Here is a 16,281-nt window from a genome sequence, read left to right as displayed (position 1 = left end):
CGTTCTGCTGTGTGTCCTGTGTTTTGGCTGAGGAGGGAACGAGCTTTACATTTAAAAGTTAATTTTTACACAGTAGGCCGCACCGGCTTCTTGTCGCCATGGCGACGGGCGTCACGCGCCTTTTCTCGTGCTTCCCCGCGTGGGCGCGGTCTGGTGACGTCACTCCGCGCCCGCTCGGCCCGCCCCCGGAAGCGGAATAAAGCTCGCGCTGTCCGGGTTGGGGCGGCCGTTATGGCTGCGCCTCACGGAATGGGGCTTCCCGATCCCTCGTTCTTGTGGAACGTCTTCCAGAGGTGAGGCCGCGGAGGGCTCGGTGTCGCTCGCCGAGCTGGTACGGGGAGCGAGCGGGCTTTGGGAGGGGGCTGGACGCCTCTGACGGGCGCTGGGCGTCGGCCGAGTTTTGCGGCTGCGTTCCCGCGGCGGGAATCCAAGGGAGAGCTGTAAGGAGGGCTGGGGGAGGCGGGGTAGAGCGAGGGAGGTTACCTGCTGGGAATCCGGGAGTGCCGCAGCCTGTGGAGGGTGAAGAGCCTGGGGAAGCTCGTCCCTCGGGCCCGTTTTGTGGGAGATGTGTCAACGGGTTCGTCTGGGCTCCGGTAACAGGGAGGCCGAGTATGGAGTAAGCGGGCTCTGGGTGTGTTCAGACTGGGGAAGAGAAGGCTTCGGGGGGACTTTCTGCTACCTGAGAGGAGCTTATAAGCAGGGGGGAGGCTGACTTTTTACACCGGTAGGTAGTGATAGGGCAAGGGAGAATGGCTTTAAACTGAAGGAAGAGTGATTTAGATCGGATGTTAGGAGGAAATTCTTCGTTCAAAGGGCAGTGAGAGGGCGCTGGCACAGCTGCCCAGAGAAGCTGTGGTGCCCCATCCCTGCAGACACTTAAGGCCAGATTGGATGGGGCCCTGGGCAGCTGAGCAGCTGGGGGGCAGCCCTGCCTTCAGCACAGGGTGGGGCTGGGTGGGATTTGAGGATCCTTCCAACCCAAGCCATTCTGTGATTCAAAGAGTGCTAGGTTTGGATCAGCAGTGAGTAAGAGTTACTGCCTGGCCTAATACAGGAGTGACTCAGAGAGGTGACAGTTGTCCACCACCCTTGTGTAAAAGCACTTTATCTGAGAACTTGAAGGAAATATGTATGATGCTATTTCCCAGTTTCAGCTGGTCCAGAAGGAAGCAGGTGGACGTTCTGCCTTCTCCACCAGTAGAACCATTTTAAATAATGCAGCTAGCAAGGCTACCACTGTATGAGTGTGTTGGACAAGGGACTGGTTATAGATATGGATAAAACTGCTACAGTTTATGTAGTCCAAATAGTTTCCAAAGAGGCTTTTGACATAAATAAGCATCAAACAGCTTTAGAGAAATCTGGCAGGCGTAGAATGAAAGGGAAAATCCTTTGGTGTATAAATAACTGGCTGAAGGGGAAAGCGTGTGGTTTTCTGTTGCACTGATAAATGCAGCAGTTCTGGGATCTTTGTTCAATACATTCAAGAGCATCTTAGGGGAACAGAGGGTAAATGATCAGCTGAAGCACAGGCTTCAGTTTCTAGTTACACATACTAATGTTTGGGTATTTTTAAGGCATCTGTTTCTTTTTCTACTAACAAAGCACAAATGCGCATTCCAGATGTCGTGGCGGATTCTTGCAGCAAGAGCTAAGCCTGTGAAGGCTTGGCAGGAGCACCTTGCAGTACTCAGTGCCCAAGCCGTGTCACCTTCACGGTTGGATCCTAATTGCTGTATTGTGGGTAGCTGAATTCCAGAATAGATACCTGGTGGCTGTGAGGAAGATTCGTGGAATTGTAGAATTGCTCAGGTTGGAAAAGACCTTAAAGATCATCGAGTCCAATCACAACTGCTCAAATGTGCTTAAGAACTTCTTTACAGTGAGGTGATGGAGCACTGGAACAGGCTGCCCAGGGAGGTGGTGGAGTCTCCTTCTCTGGAGATGTTCAAGACCTGCCTGGATGCCTACCTGCGCGACCTGCTGTAGGGAACCTGCTTTGGCAGGGGGGTTGGACTCGATGATCTCGGGAGGTCCCTTCCAACCCCTACAATTCTGTGATACTATCCTAACTCTAACAGCCCCCTGCTAAATCATGTTCCTGAGCACCACCTCCAAATGGTTTTTAAACACATCCAGGGATGGGGACTCAACTACCTCCTTGGGGAGTCTATTCCAGTGCTTAACAACCCTTTCTGTAAAGAAGTTTTTCCTGATATCCAACCTAAACTTATCCTGGTGCAACTTGTGGCCATTCCCCCTTGTCCTGTCACCAGTGAGAAGAAACCAACCCTGCTCTTGCTGTAAGCACCTTTCAGTTATTGGAAGACAGCGATAAGGCTTCCCTCAGCCTCCTTTTCCCCAGACTGAACAGCCCCAGTTCCTTCAGTCTCTCCTCATAGGGCACATTGTCCAAGCCCTTCACAAGCCTTGTTGCCCTTCTTTGGACCTGCTCCAGCACCTCAATGTCCTTTCTGTACTGAGGTGCCAAAACTGAACACAGTACTTGAGGTGAGGCCTCACCAGTGCTGAGTACAGGGGCAGGATCTGCTCTAAGCTGACTGATGGTCAAGAGCAAGATAAGCAGATTGTAACTCTGCTAGGCTTACATGGCAAGGTTTGGTAGTGGGGCCTGGGGTGGATCTGTGAGCAGAGCCCCGTGCTGCTCATGTCAGCTCAGAGTAGCCCCAGCTGCTCCAAAAGGAGCCTCTGCTTCTGCACAGGGATCAGTGAGGCAGGACTTTGGAATGGTTGGAACAGAGAGGGGGTAAACTGTCAGGTGCAGGGGGAAAGCCCTTGTGTGAAACAGAGGGAAGCTGCCTCCTTGAGTTGCATCCAAACTGTTCCGTTGTCAGTGTGTTTGTGTGTCACGTGTTCTTATGGAGAAAACTCAGAGCTTTCTTAACTCATATCCAGAATGTCTTATCAGTGTGAGCGAAGCATTTAATTTGCAGTGGCTGTGACTGACTAAACAGTGATTATTTTTTATTTTTTTTAAGATGAATCCTATTTGCATTTTATTTGGTAAGAACAGGAATGCTGAGGCTTGTAGCTAAATCCTGTTAATTTCAGCAACTTAAGGCATGCCACTTTTTCTCCCCTCCTCCAGGGTTGATAAAGACAGGAGTGGAGTAATCTCAGATACAGAGCTTCAGCAGGCACTATCCAATGGTAAGTAAGTCTGTAAAGGGGGAAGGAGGCCTATTGTGGACTTCATGCTACATTTCATGCCAGTCTGACTACTTGACTCATTTGTTCCTGACTTTTTGCTCCGCGCTCATCTCCACTGCACCTCTCCTTCTGAACCAGAGCAAAGGTCAGACATTTACAGCCAGCCTTTTTCCTGCACGTGAGAGCTTTTCATTCAGTACGGTGCAGGAAGTGAAGGTGGTAATTTTTTATTTTTAAATGAGGCATTTTTCTTCCCACTTTTTTTCCTAACCAAGTAGAAAGGTGTACTTCAGACCTAGCTTGAATCGTTAACTAGGGCATCGTCAAATAACTCGAGGAAGCCAAATAAAAACAGAAGACTTTTTTTTCCTGTAGTCACATTTTCCTTCCTTCTGGTGATTTGGAGTGGTGGTGTTGGTTTCTTTCCAGAATATATCCTCTGTGGAGGGTTGTGCATCACAGTCCAACATGGGCCAAAAGGACGTAATACTAAGAAAGTATTCACTGTTCTCACTGTATATTGAAGTTCAATGTGTTCTTGACAATCAGCTTTTCAACATGTCAAATTTATGCAAATAGCAGTATGTGTATCTGGGAAGGGTGGGTTATTGCATAGTAGAGTTATTTGCATAGTAAAATCCTGTGCTGCCTCGTTGCCTCTTGTTGTTTTGTTTTCTCTCCTGCGCTGACATGTCCAGGTATTTGTTGTGTCAGGGGAGGAGGAGGCAGTCTGTTGCTGGCTGGCTGAACAAGCTGAAATCAGTGCAGTTCTTCAGCACTGAAGTTGCTATGGTTTCTCTGTATGGAATCTGTCTATTGAAATTTTCTACATGAAATAAGTTAACATACTCTGCTCCTTAGAACTCCGCAGTGTTTCCAACCCAGTGAAAACTGGTCCAAAGCAAGTAGCCTTTCCACATTCAGTAGCAGCTGTTCACAGAAGTCCAAAGCTCCTCTTCACATGGCTGTGCTCAGGCCTGTCTAAGCAGTAACATTTCTTGGCCTGAAAACGCTGGTTTAAACAATGCTTTTAATTCAGCATGGAGAGGGGATTTATACAAAACTCAACTGTTGCACTGTGTGGCTCTGTGATGTTAAGAACCTGTGCTTTTCACTCAATGTCCTGGAGTGACCCATCTGTAGAATAGGAAATAGTCAGATTTTCAGTTTTACTGATGAGAAATGAGTGAGACTCCCGACAACCTGGGAAGAAAAAACTTATTCTTGGTTCTTCTAAGGCTTTGGTTCTCAGCTGGATTTTAGTTTGCATTTTAGGTTTGTTTGTTTGTTTTGTTTTTTTTTTTTTTTTGTTTTTGTTTTTTTTGTTTTTTGTGCAGCCTGAGAAATGTTGGGTTTCTATGCAATGTCAGTAAAGCATTGTCAGAAGTCATCAAGACCACAGTTACTTCAAAGCAGCTTTGTTAAACATCGAGGAACTGACTTGCTTAGCTCAGAATTCACTACTTATGGTTCCTGTGGGTTTTTGTTTGCTTGTTGTTCAGTTGCCTTTTTTGAATGTTGCCTGGAGGAACAAAGTAATTCTTTCTGTTTCAGGCACGTGGACTCCATTCAATCCAGCGACAGTCAGGTCAATTCTTGGTGAGTATGGCTGCGTGCTGTGAAGTAGGCAAAGACTCTGTTGGTTTTTCAGCTCCAGTTTGAGAAAGCAGTTGTTGCAGACTATTTTCAGAGAAACAAATACATACAATTATCACAGTACATTATGTTTTTCTATTGTAAAGTTGAATGCACATTTAAAGGTCTGATGAACCACTCTGGTCGTGGTGTCGGTGAGCTGATCTGCGACTGTAAAGAATCCATGGTTTTCTAAGTCTTGTTCTTTTTTCCTCAGTAGTTGTAAGATATGAACTGAAGTATTGACCCTTTTGAACTATAAATGAATGCCCTGTGTTTAAAACTTGCTCAGCAGCAGTCAGAATTCCATCCAATGTGCAATGCAATCTCCGTGAAGGGGATGGTATCTGTAATCAATGTTCCAGTGCTTCTGGCAGTCTGTAGATGTTGTAGGCTTTCTCATGGGTCTTAAGAAAATGAGTCCTTTCTCATTTTGTCACTGGATTATCAGTCAAACCCTGAATGCTTTGAAACTGGAAATGAAAACACAGGAAAAATAAATATTCTATAACTCACTCTGATTTTCTTGCTTTATCCTTTCCTCCTCTGGTGAATGACTTAAATATCACTTTAGTAATTCCTCGCCTGTTTTCAGTACTCCCTAAAGCACTGGTTTCTTTCTTGAAATACCAGCAGACCTTCCTCAAGACTTGGCAGAGCTGAGGTTCTTACATGGCTTTTTTTATTTCAGGCATGTTTGACAGAGAGAACAAAGGTGGTGTGAATTTCAATGAATTCAGTGGAGTCTGGAAGTACATCACAGATTGGCAGAATGTCTTTCGAACGTATGACAGAGACAATTCTGGAATGATTGACAAAAATGAACTAAAGCAAGCACTAACAGGTTTTGGTAATTCATTTGTAATTACAGTTTTTATGATTGGATTATGTCATCCAGTGACCTTGGTACTGTTGGGGCTCTACTGCTGGGACCCATGACTAGAAATAGAAATGAGACATGCAAAAGGCAGCAGGACGAGGGGCCTCTTACTGACACTGCCACAGTTGCAACCCTGCACTGTTGGCTTGCTTTTTAGAAGTATTTCCCTTTATGCAGGAAATGAAAGTGCACGTGCTAGTACATGTGTGTGAACTGCTTTTTCCATTCTGTGAGTAAATCAATGGTCACTTTAATCCATAATGATGTTTACTATACCGTGTGTAACTATTGTTATTGAGCATGGTTTATATTGCATGCCTTCTGTTTGTGCACCTGTGTTGTTCAGTAGACAGCAGGAAAAAACAAGTCTCACGTAACTTCTGTTTTCTGCTTCTGTTGCCCATGCCTGCTGAACAACCCAGCACTCTGTCCAGAAACACTGTAGTAATTGAATCATCCTAAAGGATTTCTCTTGTCCAAGGTTACCGGCTGTCTGATCAGTTCTACGATACCCTTATTCGGAAGTTTGACAGACAGGGAAGAGGCCAAGTTGCTTTCGATGACTTTATTCAGTGCTGTGTTGTTTTACAGGTAAGAAAGGAGATGTACTTTTAATGGCAATTGAAAAAAAAAAAATTGTCTTCAACTTTTATGGTTCTCGCTTTATAATACCAGAACTAGAACTTGCTTATGACTAATGATCCACTTCAATAAAGTGCATGAGAGCTAGAAACATCCCCAGCTGTAGATCTTCACTCATTATCTATTTGCATCCCATATAAGTAAATCTGAAGCTGTTTTTGACCTTGTAAGTATTTTTAATGGGGTGAAAAAATGAAATACAGCTTCATTTAGTGTTCTTTTCATTAGCTATGATATACACAGTTTCTTTGGGTCTTGGATGCATTCAAGCTGGAGTGTGTTATGTCCCATGTTGCCCTCTTGAGTGTACTCCAAAAAGATGTTCCTGCGATCTAAGTTGTGAGGATTTTCTATTTCAGTCTAAGGCTCTGATTTACAAGATTTTTGACCTAACAGCTAAATTATTTGATCTTTCATCTCTGCTGTTCCTGAAGGGGCAATGGTAGTAAAAGACATTTTAAACAAAATGAAACAAAAACCAAACAGCAACAGAAAACCAACCCCCCCTTTCAGTTACAGGAACGTTTATGGGGAGCAAGAGAAAAAGGAAAGAGGCTGTCCCTCTGCAGATATATTCTTCTGTTTAGAAAGAAGTCACTGAATGGTTTATGTAAGTGTCTCTAGCCTTTCTGAAATGTAGGCGAGACTCTGAGGAGAAGCTGGGAAACTGCAGCAAAGGTCAAGCTGAATTTTAGTAAGAGAATGGAAGAAGAAGTTTTCCTTTTTTTTCTTAACACATCTAGTGTTTCCACTGTACCTTAAGCTAGCTTCCAGCACGCAATAAGAAGAGAAACAAGTCTCCAAGGTCGGACTTAGATGTTGTCTCCAGAGGTTCCTTCCAACCCCTGCAACTCTGATTCTGTGTAATTGGGATCCTCATTATCTGCCTAAGTGCTTTGTTCTTCTTTAGCTATATGTTTGTAGCCTTAAGTCAAATGCTGCTGCTGAAGCATGTATTGCTTTTATATTCACTTGCAAATATGAGCCAATTTTGATTTGCTATCAACTTAAATTCTAGCAAAGAGGGCTTTGCCATTGCTCATCATTCATGTGCTGTTAGTGAAACCAGAGGTAGCTGTTCTGGTCTGCTGCCAGCACTGCCTGTCCTCTGGGGGATTGTTCAGAGACAGCTGAGATATTAGTGATGCATTGAGTGGACTGGGATAGATAACTAGTAATAGTACTCTTCAGCTCCTGTCTGCAGCTGACTCTCAAAGGTAGCAAGAATTTTGCTTTGTTCCCAGCTCCTGAAGAGCCAGCTATAAAAATTGTTCTGGCTTATAAATAAAAGCTTAGATAGGCTTAGGTGTGTCCTGAGATCACAGAATCAGATCCCCTGAACAGCTCAAGCATGAAACACAGCAAAGAGCTCCCTCTGTGTGCCTGACACCATGCCACGTCTACAAAAGGCACAAAGCAGCAGCATTCATACATGAAAGTGTGGCAGTCTGATCTTTCCCTGTACACAAAGATGTTTTTTCTTTCTCCACATCTTTAGAGGCTGACTGATGTATTCCGACGTTATGATACTGATCAGGATGGCTGGATTCAGGTGTCCTACGAGCAGTACCTCTGTATGGTCTTCAGCATTGTATGACATTGACATCTAAGAAGCCCCTGCTGGCATTACACAAACTGGAGTTGCCAAATCATCGTGTACTGAATAAGATAATTGCTGTATTGTAATGGATATAATTTCACATCCGTAAATTTTGTATGTACGTCATCATTGCTTTTAGAATCAATGTTTGGTTTTGTGTTTTACAACTCTAAGATCAGCCATATCATGCTTACTGTAGCACACAAAGCACAGAATCTAGACGCAACTGGTGCCCTGTCTGACTTAACTTTCTTCCACATATCCTGCATGGGGACAAAGGACACTTTAGAAATGCCGAATTAAAATAATGCTTGTTAGTTGGTAAGAGTCAAAACTCCAAAGTTGCACAACATGTTTTGCATGTGCCTTACTTTTATAAGAGTATAATGTATTAATTTTTAATACAGAACTTAAAATGAAGTAAAAATGTTAGACCAACATGTACAGTCTACATTTGTACAGTTTTTTGGAGGGTGGTGGCTGTGTTCCTGTGTTGGAGGTTGTTTTTTTTGTTTGTTTTTATAGTTCACGGTCCCTCTCACTTAAGAGGGATGGCCTTTTCTTCTCTGCTTTCTGTCTTTACTTTCTAGCTGCTTCTTTCAGGGTATCCTTAGGCCATCTGTAAAGATAACTTCTTCACATTAATTTCCAATGCTGCATCTTCTTCAGTTAATTCCCTTCAAACTCTTAAATCCTCTAGATATACAGTTCCCTCTTAATGCAAATAATCTTCCTTTTCTTTTTGCATGAAGCATCCATTCTGCAGCGGCCCTGATGGTCAAGCATTCTCAAAACCTTTCAATCTCAACATTTACAAACAGAAAACAAGCAGAAATATATTAAAAGCACTTACTTAAGGTTCCTTTTACGCAGTTGCTTTCAAGAAGCAATCTGGAAGAAGTAAAAGTTAACAAGCTCCCTAGGATTACTCTGAAAGAAAATCTTAAACCTCCTCTACCCAAAGCTGTTATTCTTCAAGATATATTTACATAGTATCTGGCAGCTTTGGGGCAGAAAAACTACCACCAGTTGTCCAGTAATGATGCAACAGATCCTTAGTGACACTGGTAACATTTTCTAAGCATCTTTCTATGAAATAACACTGACAAATGGTTACAGCACAGACATTGGGAAATAAGAGGTTCTCGTAAAGGACTCTGAACACCTAAAAGGTGTCCTTAGCCTCCAATGGGCTGCTCCTGTAGATGCTGGGGGAACAGACAGTGACAAACCAATATCAGAGACCACTTGAAGAGCTTCCCGTTGAGATGCTCCACTGGAAAGAGCTTCCTGCTCCCTTCCTGCAAAGGAATTTGTCCCCCTTGATAATTCTCCTGACCAAATGAAACCCAATACATCTAGGATCATTCATAGGTCCAAGGTTGCAAAGCTAAAACCAGAAAAGCTGACATCAGAGGAATTACCCAGGTTGTGGCCTGTGAAGGAAGTCAAGTCATTCTTTTTCAGCCAGCATCATCATATTTCACTGCTGTAGAACTGGAGCCAGCACTTCCTAAAGAAGCTGTACTGGTGTAGAAAAATCACCAGTGACCAACTGGAATGCCTCAGCTCAGGGGGAGAGCTGCTTCTGAAGAAAAAGCAAGTAACAATAACAAGAACTCGGCTGGGAAATACACAAGCTACCCCTAAAGCATGTTCAATCCCAGATTTTTATCACTGGTGTTTGAAGGAAAATTAAAATTGGTTCAAAAGGCTCTGGTACACCTTCAGAAACGTTGTTCTGGTGCCCAAGGGCGTGGTGTAGCTGTACTGCTGCTGAAGGATGGCAAACATTTGCAGTGCGGTCTGCAGCCCATCAATACCTACCTTGTAAAGCTCCTTTCCCAAAGAAGGCCCAGTGCCCAGAGAAACAGAAACACAGCACTCGTTCTGTTCCAGTGCTCTACTACACGGGGGCAAGACAGGGCACAGAGGTTCCTTGGGAGCAAGTAGCCAGAAGCTGACTCGGGGAAATTGGCCAACACAGGAAAACAGAAACAGGATGAGGTCTTCTCTTATATAAGACTATTGGAGAAGTGACTGAAAGGATGACACAACTTCCCTCCCCTGCTGGGAGACCACTCATCCTGTGCAACAGGCAAGAACAGGAACTGTTCCCCAGAACAAAAAATAAGAAGGGAATATGGAGGAAGAAAGAGCATCTTTCTTGAGGAAGAGATCATTCAGCCACTTGCCACTGGAATATACAGTACTGACAGTAAAATCCCACAAGGAATCAAAAGTAGAAAGAAAAACCTTCTATATGAAGACCTCAGCTGAAAAAACCTTAACTCTCATTCAGTTTTTCTGTTTCCAGGAACTTACTTGCACTACACTTCCTGGAGAAAAAGAGGCAGTGAAGAAAAAGGAAAGCAGATGGATTCTGATGCACAGTCCAAACAAGAATAGAATTTTAGAGAATCAAGTGCGTGTGCCCTATCATCAATTGCTTTGTTGCTCTTGTGTTACAAATTTACGTGACGACGTCCAAAAAGTTATGTTTTGTGAATGCAAAAATATATTAGTATAGCTTATGAAGACACACCTGAGTTCAGCACAAGTATTTAATGTGCAGAGAAAAATACTCCAGCTATGGTTAGAAAGAAAGATGACAGCCCATAACAGAGCAGTGAAAAGGAGAGCAGAGTACCGGGAGTAAACTGTCTCAAGCTAGTCCTTTTCCTTAGCCCCACATTAGCTATATATTATATACAGCAGACATCTAAAGGTAAGCACCGGTGAGCTTACAGCTCAGAAGTGCAGAGAGAAGAAATGTAGTACAGACCACTGGTAAACACAATGAACTGGTGCTCATTTCTGTTAGTGTGTCATTTTGATTATTTAGTTTCCCCTATTATTATGCAATTGCCATATGGGTTCTACTATGTCTCAGTATGCTTTTGTCAGCACAAAGAATGAAGAATTTCCCATTTCAGCATGGATCCATTTATCAAATGAATTTTTAAGTTGATTCACAAGTTTCATTCTCAACAGGATATAAAAGCTCAGATATTGTACATCTCTGCTCTGCAAAAATAAAACAAAATAACGTCACACTCTCATTAAACAGAAATGTAGTGTATCTATTTCTACAAACACCCAAACTATAAAGGCTTAAGGTAACTGAACTGACCTGAAATTTGTGTGAAGAGCAGCACATTTGGATTTTCAAACAACAGATCTGTATTTTCAGTGAGTGTTCTTCCCCCAAAAATGAACATAAAAGCAAACCTCTTTTTTCTGAGTGGGGAAGGTCGTTAAAAGGGTGATCAGCTTTTTGCTGACAAAATAACATTAACATACGTTAATGTTATTAAAAAAATAACAGAAGATTTTTCTGCAATACACTAAGATGTAACAAATACATTTTAAAAAGCCTAAAAAAAAAATAGTATTCACCTCCATTATGTGCAAGTTTGTATTCCACCTACATTTAATATCATAAAAAAGATAACACTCTACCTCCCTTTCCCCTTCCAAAAACACACTTAAATGCAGTCTCTTTCCTGAAATCCAAGATACGGAGATTCTTGAGTCTGTTCATCTGCTTCCAGTTCAGCTGTTGTTGTTCCTTAATCTTTTCCTCTAGCTTCTATTAGCACACTGGCTAGCATCTGAATATTTAGTTCTAGAAAGGGGAAATTAAAAAACAAAGTTATTTCTTTTTCACGATATCTCACACAATACATCAGAGATTATTTAAATGAAAGCTTTACTGCTAACTGACTTTCCTGGTTCTCGTACATAAGCACAACTTAGATTTGTCCAAAGTCACACCCAAAGGCAGCTGTATGACAGGACATGTCCAATGGCCTTGAAATATTTTATAATCTATTTCCAAAGCAGAAACTTTTCTAACATCAAGGAGTATTTTTCCAAATGGAAAAAAAAAAATAATCAGATAACAAATCAGCTCTTTGGTAACATTTGCTTTGCTATCCCAATGCATTTGATCCATTTTGCATACTTTCATCAATTCCACCCAAGTTTGGTTCTGCACATTTTTTTCTTTTTCTTTTTTAATCTATGCCAATGTATCCCCTTCCCCAATAGAACAGATAGCTAGCAAGATGATCCAAACAAAACTTTCAATTCGGGAAACTTCACTTCCCTAATCACAATCTTACAATTGCTGGATAACATGAAGCCAGCTGTCTGAGCACCCCAGTCATCATAGGTATATCTTTTCCTTCCAGCCTGTTCAAAACACTGGGAGCAGGACCAACGGCATCTTCACCAAACATCTTATCTGAGCTTCTGAACTGCTCATTATCTCTGTACGAGCCACTGCCAGGGAAGGAACAGTGATGTGAACCCCAATCATTTTTATCACCTGATTTCTCATGCCTATATTCTCGACACCTAGATTCCCAGTTCCAGTTAGATTCCTTGTTCCAGCTAGAGTCCCGATTCCAGCTAGAGCCCTGGTTCCAGTTTGAGTCCCGGTTCCAGCTACAGCCCTGGTTCCAGTTTGAGTCCCGGTTCCAGTTAGGATGTTGGTTCCACCTAGAGTTCTGGTTCCACCTAGAGCCACCTCTTCTTGAAAAAGCAGAATTTGTAGAAAACGTACAAGAATTCACAGCCCCATCACTCTTGTAAGAGAAATAGCTTTGCGAAGAATAGTTTGTTGAGTATCTTCCAGACGACGAATGTGAAGAATTGGGATAGGGTAATCTCTTATCACTTACACCCCTTGCATTGCTACACGTTGGTCGATTCCTCCAACTTGCACCTTCCCTGTCATATGGCATTCTGCTACCAGGGAGCTTATCTCCTTGCACATCTTTGGGCGTATATTCTGCTGAGTACTCATTCACAGAACCTGTCGCATAAGAAGAGGCCCCAAGGGCTGGATTGTTGTTAGAAGCAGACTGGTTGAACTGCCTCAGCCACTCACTGATACCACCAGCAGAACTTCCAGTCTGGAGAGCAAGAGAGTCCCTGAGTGCTGACATCACTGCAGAGTCAGCAGATCTTAGTCCACAGGAAGATGATCCATCATCATTTTGGTAACTGTGTGAGTTGGCAGAAGCAAAAGAATTATCTGCAGCACACTGTTCATACTGAGAGAAAAAGCGTTGATTCCAGTTAAAATTTCCTAAATAAAAAAATAAATACACAACATAAGGAAGGGCATCAGAGGTTAAGTAAAAAAAATACCAACCAAAAAAAACAACTGTTCTAAGGTTTCATAAAGTGCTTTTTTCCTGTTTCCACATTTCCCACCTTTGTACCTCACCTGAGTCCTTCCATCTTTCCACCCGAAAACCTTCATGCTAAATAGGGCACACAGAGTTTTCAGTGGCACCTTCTGAAGTATTTTCACACAGAACCAAATGACTGAACATACCCAGTGTAGTTTGGGTGACTTTTCTGCTTTATTTTTCTTCTAATTCATTACATACATCTGGGACAACTGTTTGCAAAATAGGTTTAATTCATTACAAGCCCCTTTTTATCTGACTATTTACTGGGTTAGAAAACATCAGCTTTTGTGCTACAAAGCTGAACAAAGAATAACAGAAGGGAAATAACTGACTCAACCCAACTAATTACATAATAAATAATCTGAATTCAACCGTATTTTGCTTTACTGTCAAAGCATGATAAAAATCAACCAGTGGAATTATCACCGAAGGCCGCTCAGGTAAGATGTATCTAAGAGAGATCAAAGAGGTCAGGAAACATTAACTTTATGTAAGAATAATTATAAATAATGAGCCAGTGTGCCTCAACACTTCTGATTTTAGCACACGTGCTCTTTAGCTGCTGTGGATATGAAATAAAATGGGTTAGCTTAAATCACATCATTTCCTCCCAGTGTTTGTTTTCTTCTTAAATATATCAGTTCTGCAGCAAACACTGAAACAAAGATTTACAAAAATTCAAGTCTTCCTAGCCTCTAAAAATATAGTTAACCAAAAATTTGCCAAAGCTCTACTTTTCCAGCTTACCCTTACATCCTTTCTTACCAAGTTTCTGCACACCCCAAGATTTGTGGGACAGAGGGGCAACTCATTATCAAATAATTAGAAGGCCAGTAGCCAAAAGAAGCAAGCTAGAACCTCTTTCATTGCATCCCCTAGCAGTATCAGCAGAAGCATTCAATGTAAAAATGGGAAATTCCTCTTTGAAGACACCTTGACGTGCCAGCCTTCACAGTGAGCTAGGCAGATGCTACTGCTTGGATTTCCAGTGACCTCTATTCTTTGTAATATTATGCAGTGAGACAGAGTGTTCCCAGACTGACAGGGTTGAAGTCATGAAAGCTTCAGAAAATGATAGCTTGAACTGACTCAGAGGACAAAGTGACACAGCATTCTAGTAAAAAAGCACTATGGCTGGCCAGGAAAATAAATTAGGAGCAGAATACTAGAAGAACAAAGAGTCTACATTACCTTTGTATTTTCCATATGGCTTATAAGGTTTGGTGAAGTTTCTTCTTGCAGGAAATCCACCTCGAGACACTGGCATCAATGGCCTCAGTCTGTTAGTATAATTCACCTAGATTAAGCAAAAGTGTAGAATGTCTGTTTTTAAGCTGAAATGTACAGCATTCAAAAAATTTCATCATAGAAAGTTAGCAGAGTACAATTTTAGGTGGCAGCAAACTCCATTTGAAGAATGTTTTGCTCTGTTGGTTTCAATTACCACACTGCACTACAATTAGAAAGCACTTTTTAAGAGGTATGAACCTGGAGAACAGAGTGAGGAATGAGGATGCCAATACCACTTGTTCCAGATTTCTTTACTGTCCCTTGACATCGCCTGGCTAAAATATAAAACTGGTGCATATGCAAATCCTGTCTCTAGCTAGGGAATGCAGAATGGAAGGCTCAACTACTGCCTGAGATTAAATGACAATTTTTAACCAGCTCATGAGAAATGCATTTTACTCACATGCCGATGTGGCATATATAGGAAACAGAAAAACAGAATACTGCAAAGACACATGCCAGATACTGTTAACTTAAGCTGGTTTCAGCCCCAGCCTCCAGCCCCTTCCTCTTTGCGAATGTTTTTCAAGGCCCTCACGTATTTTCAATGCCAACACAATTCTCAGGCTTTATACAATTTCCAGATAATCCAGACAGGGCACTTTCTTGCTTTGTTTGTTGTTTTCAAAATAGTCCAGGCTGTATTTTAAATGAGAAAGGTCTTTAAACTTGTCCATTTTGTACTTTACAGTAAATCCCATAATAGGAACAGCAAGAAATATTTTTCCTATACGAATCAACTGCTCATCCCCTAGCAGGAAATTGGAAATGGTAACCTTCAAGCTGATGTAGCCTAGCAAGTAAGCAGACTTCTGACCTGTTGTTTTTTTAGTGAGCAGCAAATGCATGACAATTTGAAAGTACAGATCTCCAAAAGGTATTGACATATGTTGGAGACAAAAGTGTAAAGAGTTACCATCACTCAGCTGATATGGAGCATATTGTTAATGCTTAAGAATCCATTCTGAAATTTCTTTCAGAAAAACACATACTAAATTTTATGGATCAGTAGCTGTCAGAGGTGGATAGTCATTTTTGTACAGATTCTGGTCAATCTTCACACTCTTTTTTCTGTATGGGTATTCAGTTTTCAAGCAAAGAAGCTGTCAAGGTTTGTAAGCACATCCAAAAAATGGCAGAACATCTCACTTGCCTTCATCTTAGGAGATTAAAGATCTCAAGTGGGAGCAGAGTTACCAGTAAAAGATTTACCCAAACTCTCATGAAAGAAAAAGTGACACATTTGGGCAACAGATAAATGCCTGATTAATCACAGAAGAAAAGCTATCAAGCAAGGGACTGAATGTAAAGTAAGGATGACAACCAGACATCATGATGTAAAATGGAGCATAAATCTGAGCAGGAAACACATGCAAAATGGAAGGAAAACAGATGGAACACAATGAAGAACTAAGAGAAGCAGTGCCAAGCAATTAATGAATTTGATTCTTCAAAATTGTAAAATAATTTAAAAATATTTAAATGAGGAGGGTTGGCCTACTCTGAACTGTGGCAGTTTGGCAGGGCGTTAACATAATTAGTTCCCACTTCTTGCCTCCCACTGGTAACATCACTACAACTCTGGTCAAGACGAAGTCACTTACCACTGCTTTCTTTTCACAAAAGGACTTCAAAGCTTCTGTGAGTTCCTGTGTAACACGAACAACACGTGTTGCTTCTGAGTCTGAGGTGATGTGAAAAGTCTCCTGTTGAGAAACACAGCAAGAATTGCTACCTCACTGGGACACTTCAGTGTCATGTACACGAACAGATCAATTATACTTTCATTTTGATATAACCAAGGTTAGACCACTAACTTACACATAAGAAATATATAATACACATATAAATACATA

The 16,281-nt window shown here is 41.9% G+C and overlaps 3 protein-coding genes across 6 annotated transcripts in view; 2 read left to right on the top strand and 1 right to left on the bottom strand.

The window, feature by feature from the left end:
- CTNNAL1 (catenin alpha like 1) overlaps positions 1-16,281 on the top strand; it is a 596,511-nt gene that overhangs the window by 421,004 nt on the left and 159,226 nt on the right. The window lies entirely within an intron of this gene.
- PDCD6 (programmed cell death 6) lies at positions 3-8,368 on the top strand. Of its 4 annotated transcripts, none has more exons than XM_048939268.1 (6): positions 3-293; positions 3,110-3,171; positions 4,726-4,770; positions 5,498-5,656; positions 6,168-6,277; positions 7,827-8,368. In XM_048939268.1, the coding sequence occupies exons 1-6, from the start codon at positions 232-234 to the stop codon at positions 7,923-7,925; spliced, it is 537 nt and encodes a 178-aa protein (XP_048795225.1). In that variant the 5' UTR covers positions 3-231; the 3' UTR covers positions 7,926-8,368. The 4 variants fall into 4 exon arrangements, with proteins under 4 accessions (XP_048795225.1, XP_048795224.1, XP_048795222.1 ...); XM_048939267.1 differs by having other exon boundaries at positions 162-293; positions 5,498-5,650; XM_048939265.1 differs by lacking the exon at positions 3-293 and adding an exon at positions 1,641-1,718 and having other exon boundaries at positions 5,498-5,650.
- Positions 8,489-16,281, bottom strand: part of LOC125690642 (uncharacterized) — a 35,018-nt gene continuing 27,225 nt past the window's right edge. Inside the window, exons 13-16 of the mRNA XM_048939256.1 lie at positions 16,030-16,131; positions 14,327-14,432; positions 12,262-13,026; positions 8,489-11,556 (exon numbers count right to left, since the gene is read on the bottom strand). Coding sequence (XP_048795213.1) covers positions 11,501-11,556; positions 12,262-13,026; positions 14,327-14,432; positions 16,030-16,131 — 1,029 coding nt within the window. The 3' untranslated portion in view covers positions 8,489-11,500. The remainder of the gene's footprint in view (positions 11,557-12,261; positions 13,027-14,326; positions 14,433-16,029; positions 16,132-16,281) is intronic.

The sequence above is a fragment of the Lagopus muta genome, chromosome 3 (genome assembly GCF_023343835.1).
Source record: "Lagopus muta isolate bLagMut1 chromosome 3, bLagMut1 primary, whole genome shotgun sequence".
Classification (NCBI taxonomy): domain Eukaryota; kingdom Metazoa; phylum Chordata; class Aves; order Galliformes; family Phasianidae; genus Lagopus; species Lagopus muta.
The sequence above is the reverse complement of the archived record's forward strand: the minus strand, read 5'-3'. Positions and strand labels throughout refer to the sequence as shown.

Bases quoted from the DNA above. Each gene is read 5' to 3' on its own strand.
- PDCD6 (XM_048939268.1), top strand. From the start codon at position 232: ATGGCTGCGCCTCACGGAATGGGGCTTCCCGATCCCTCGTTCTTGTGG. The intron at 3,172-4,725 runs GTAAGTAAGTCT...TTTCTGTTTCAG, and splicing joins TCAGCAGGCACTATCCAATG to GCACGTGGACTCCATTCAAT. The intron at 5,657-6,167 runs GTAATTCATTTG...CTCTTGTCCAAG, and splicing joins GCAAGCACTAACAGGTTTTG to GTTACCGGCTGTCTGATCAG.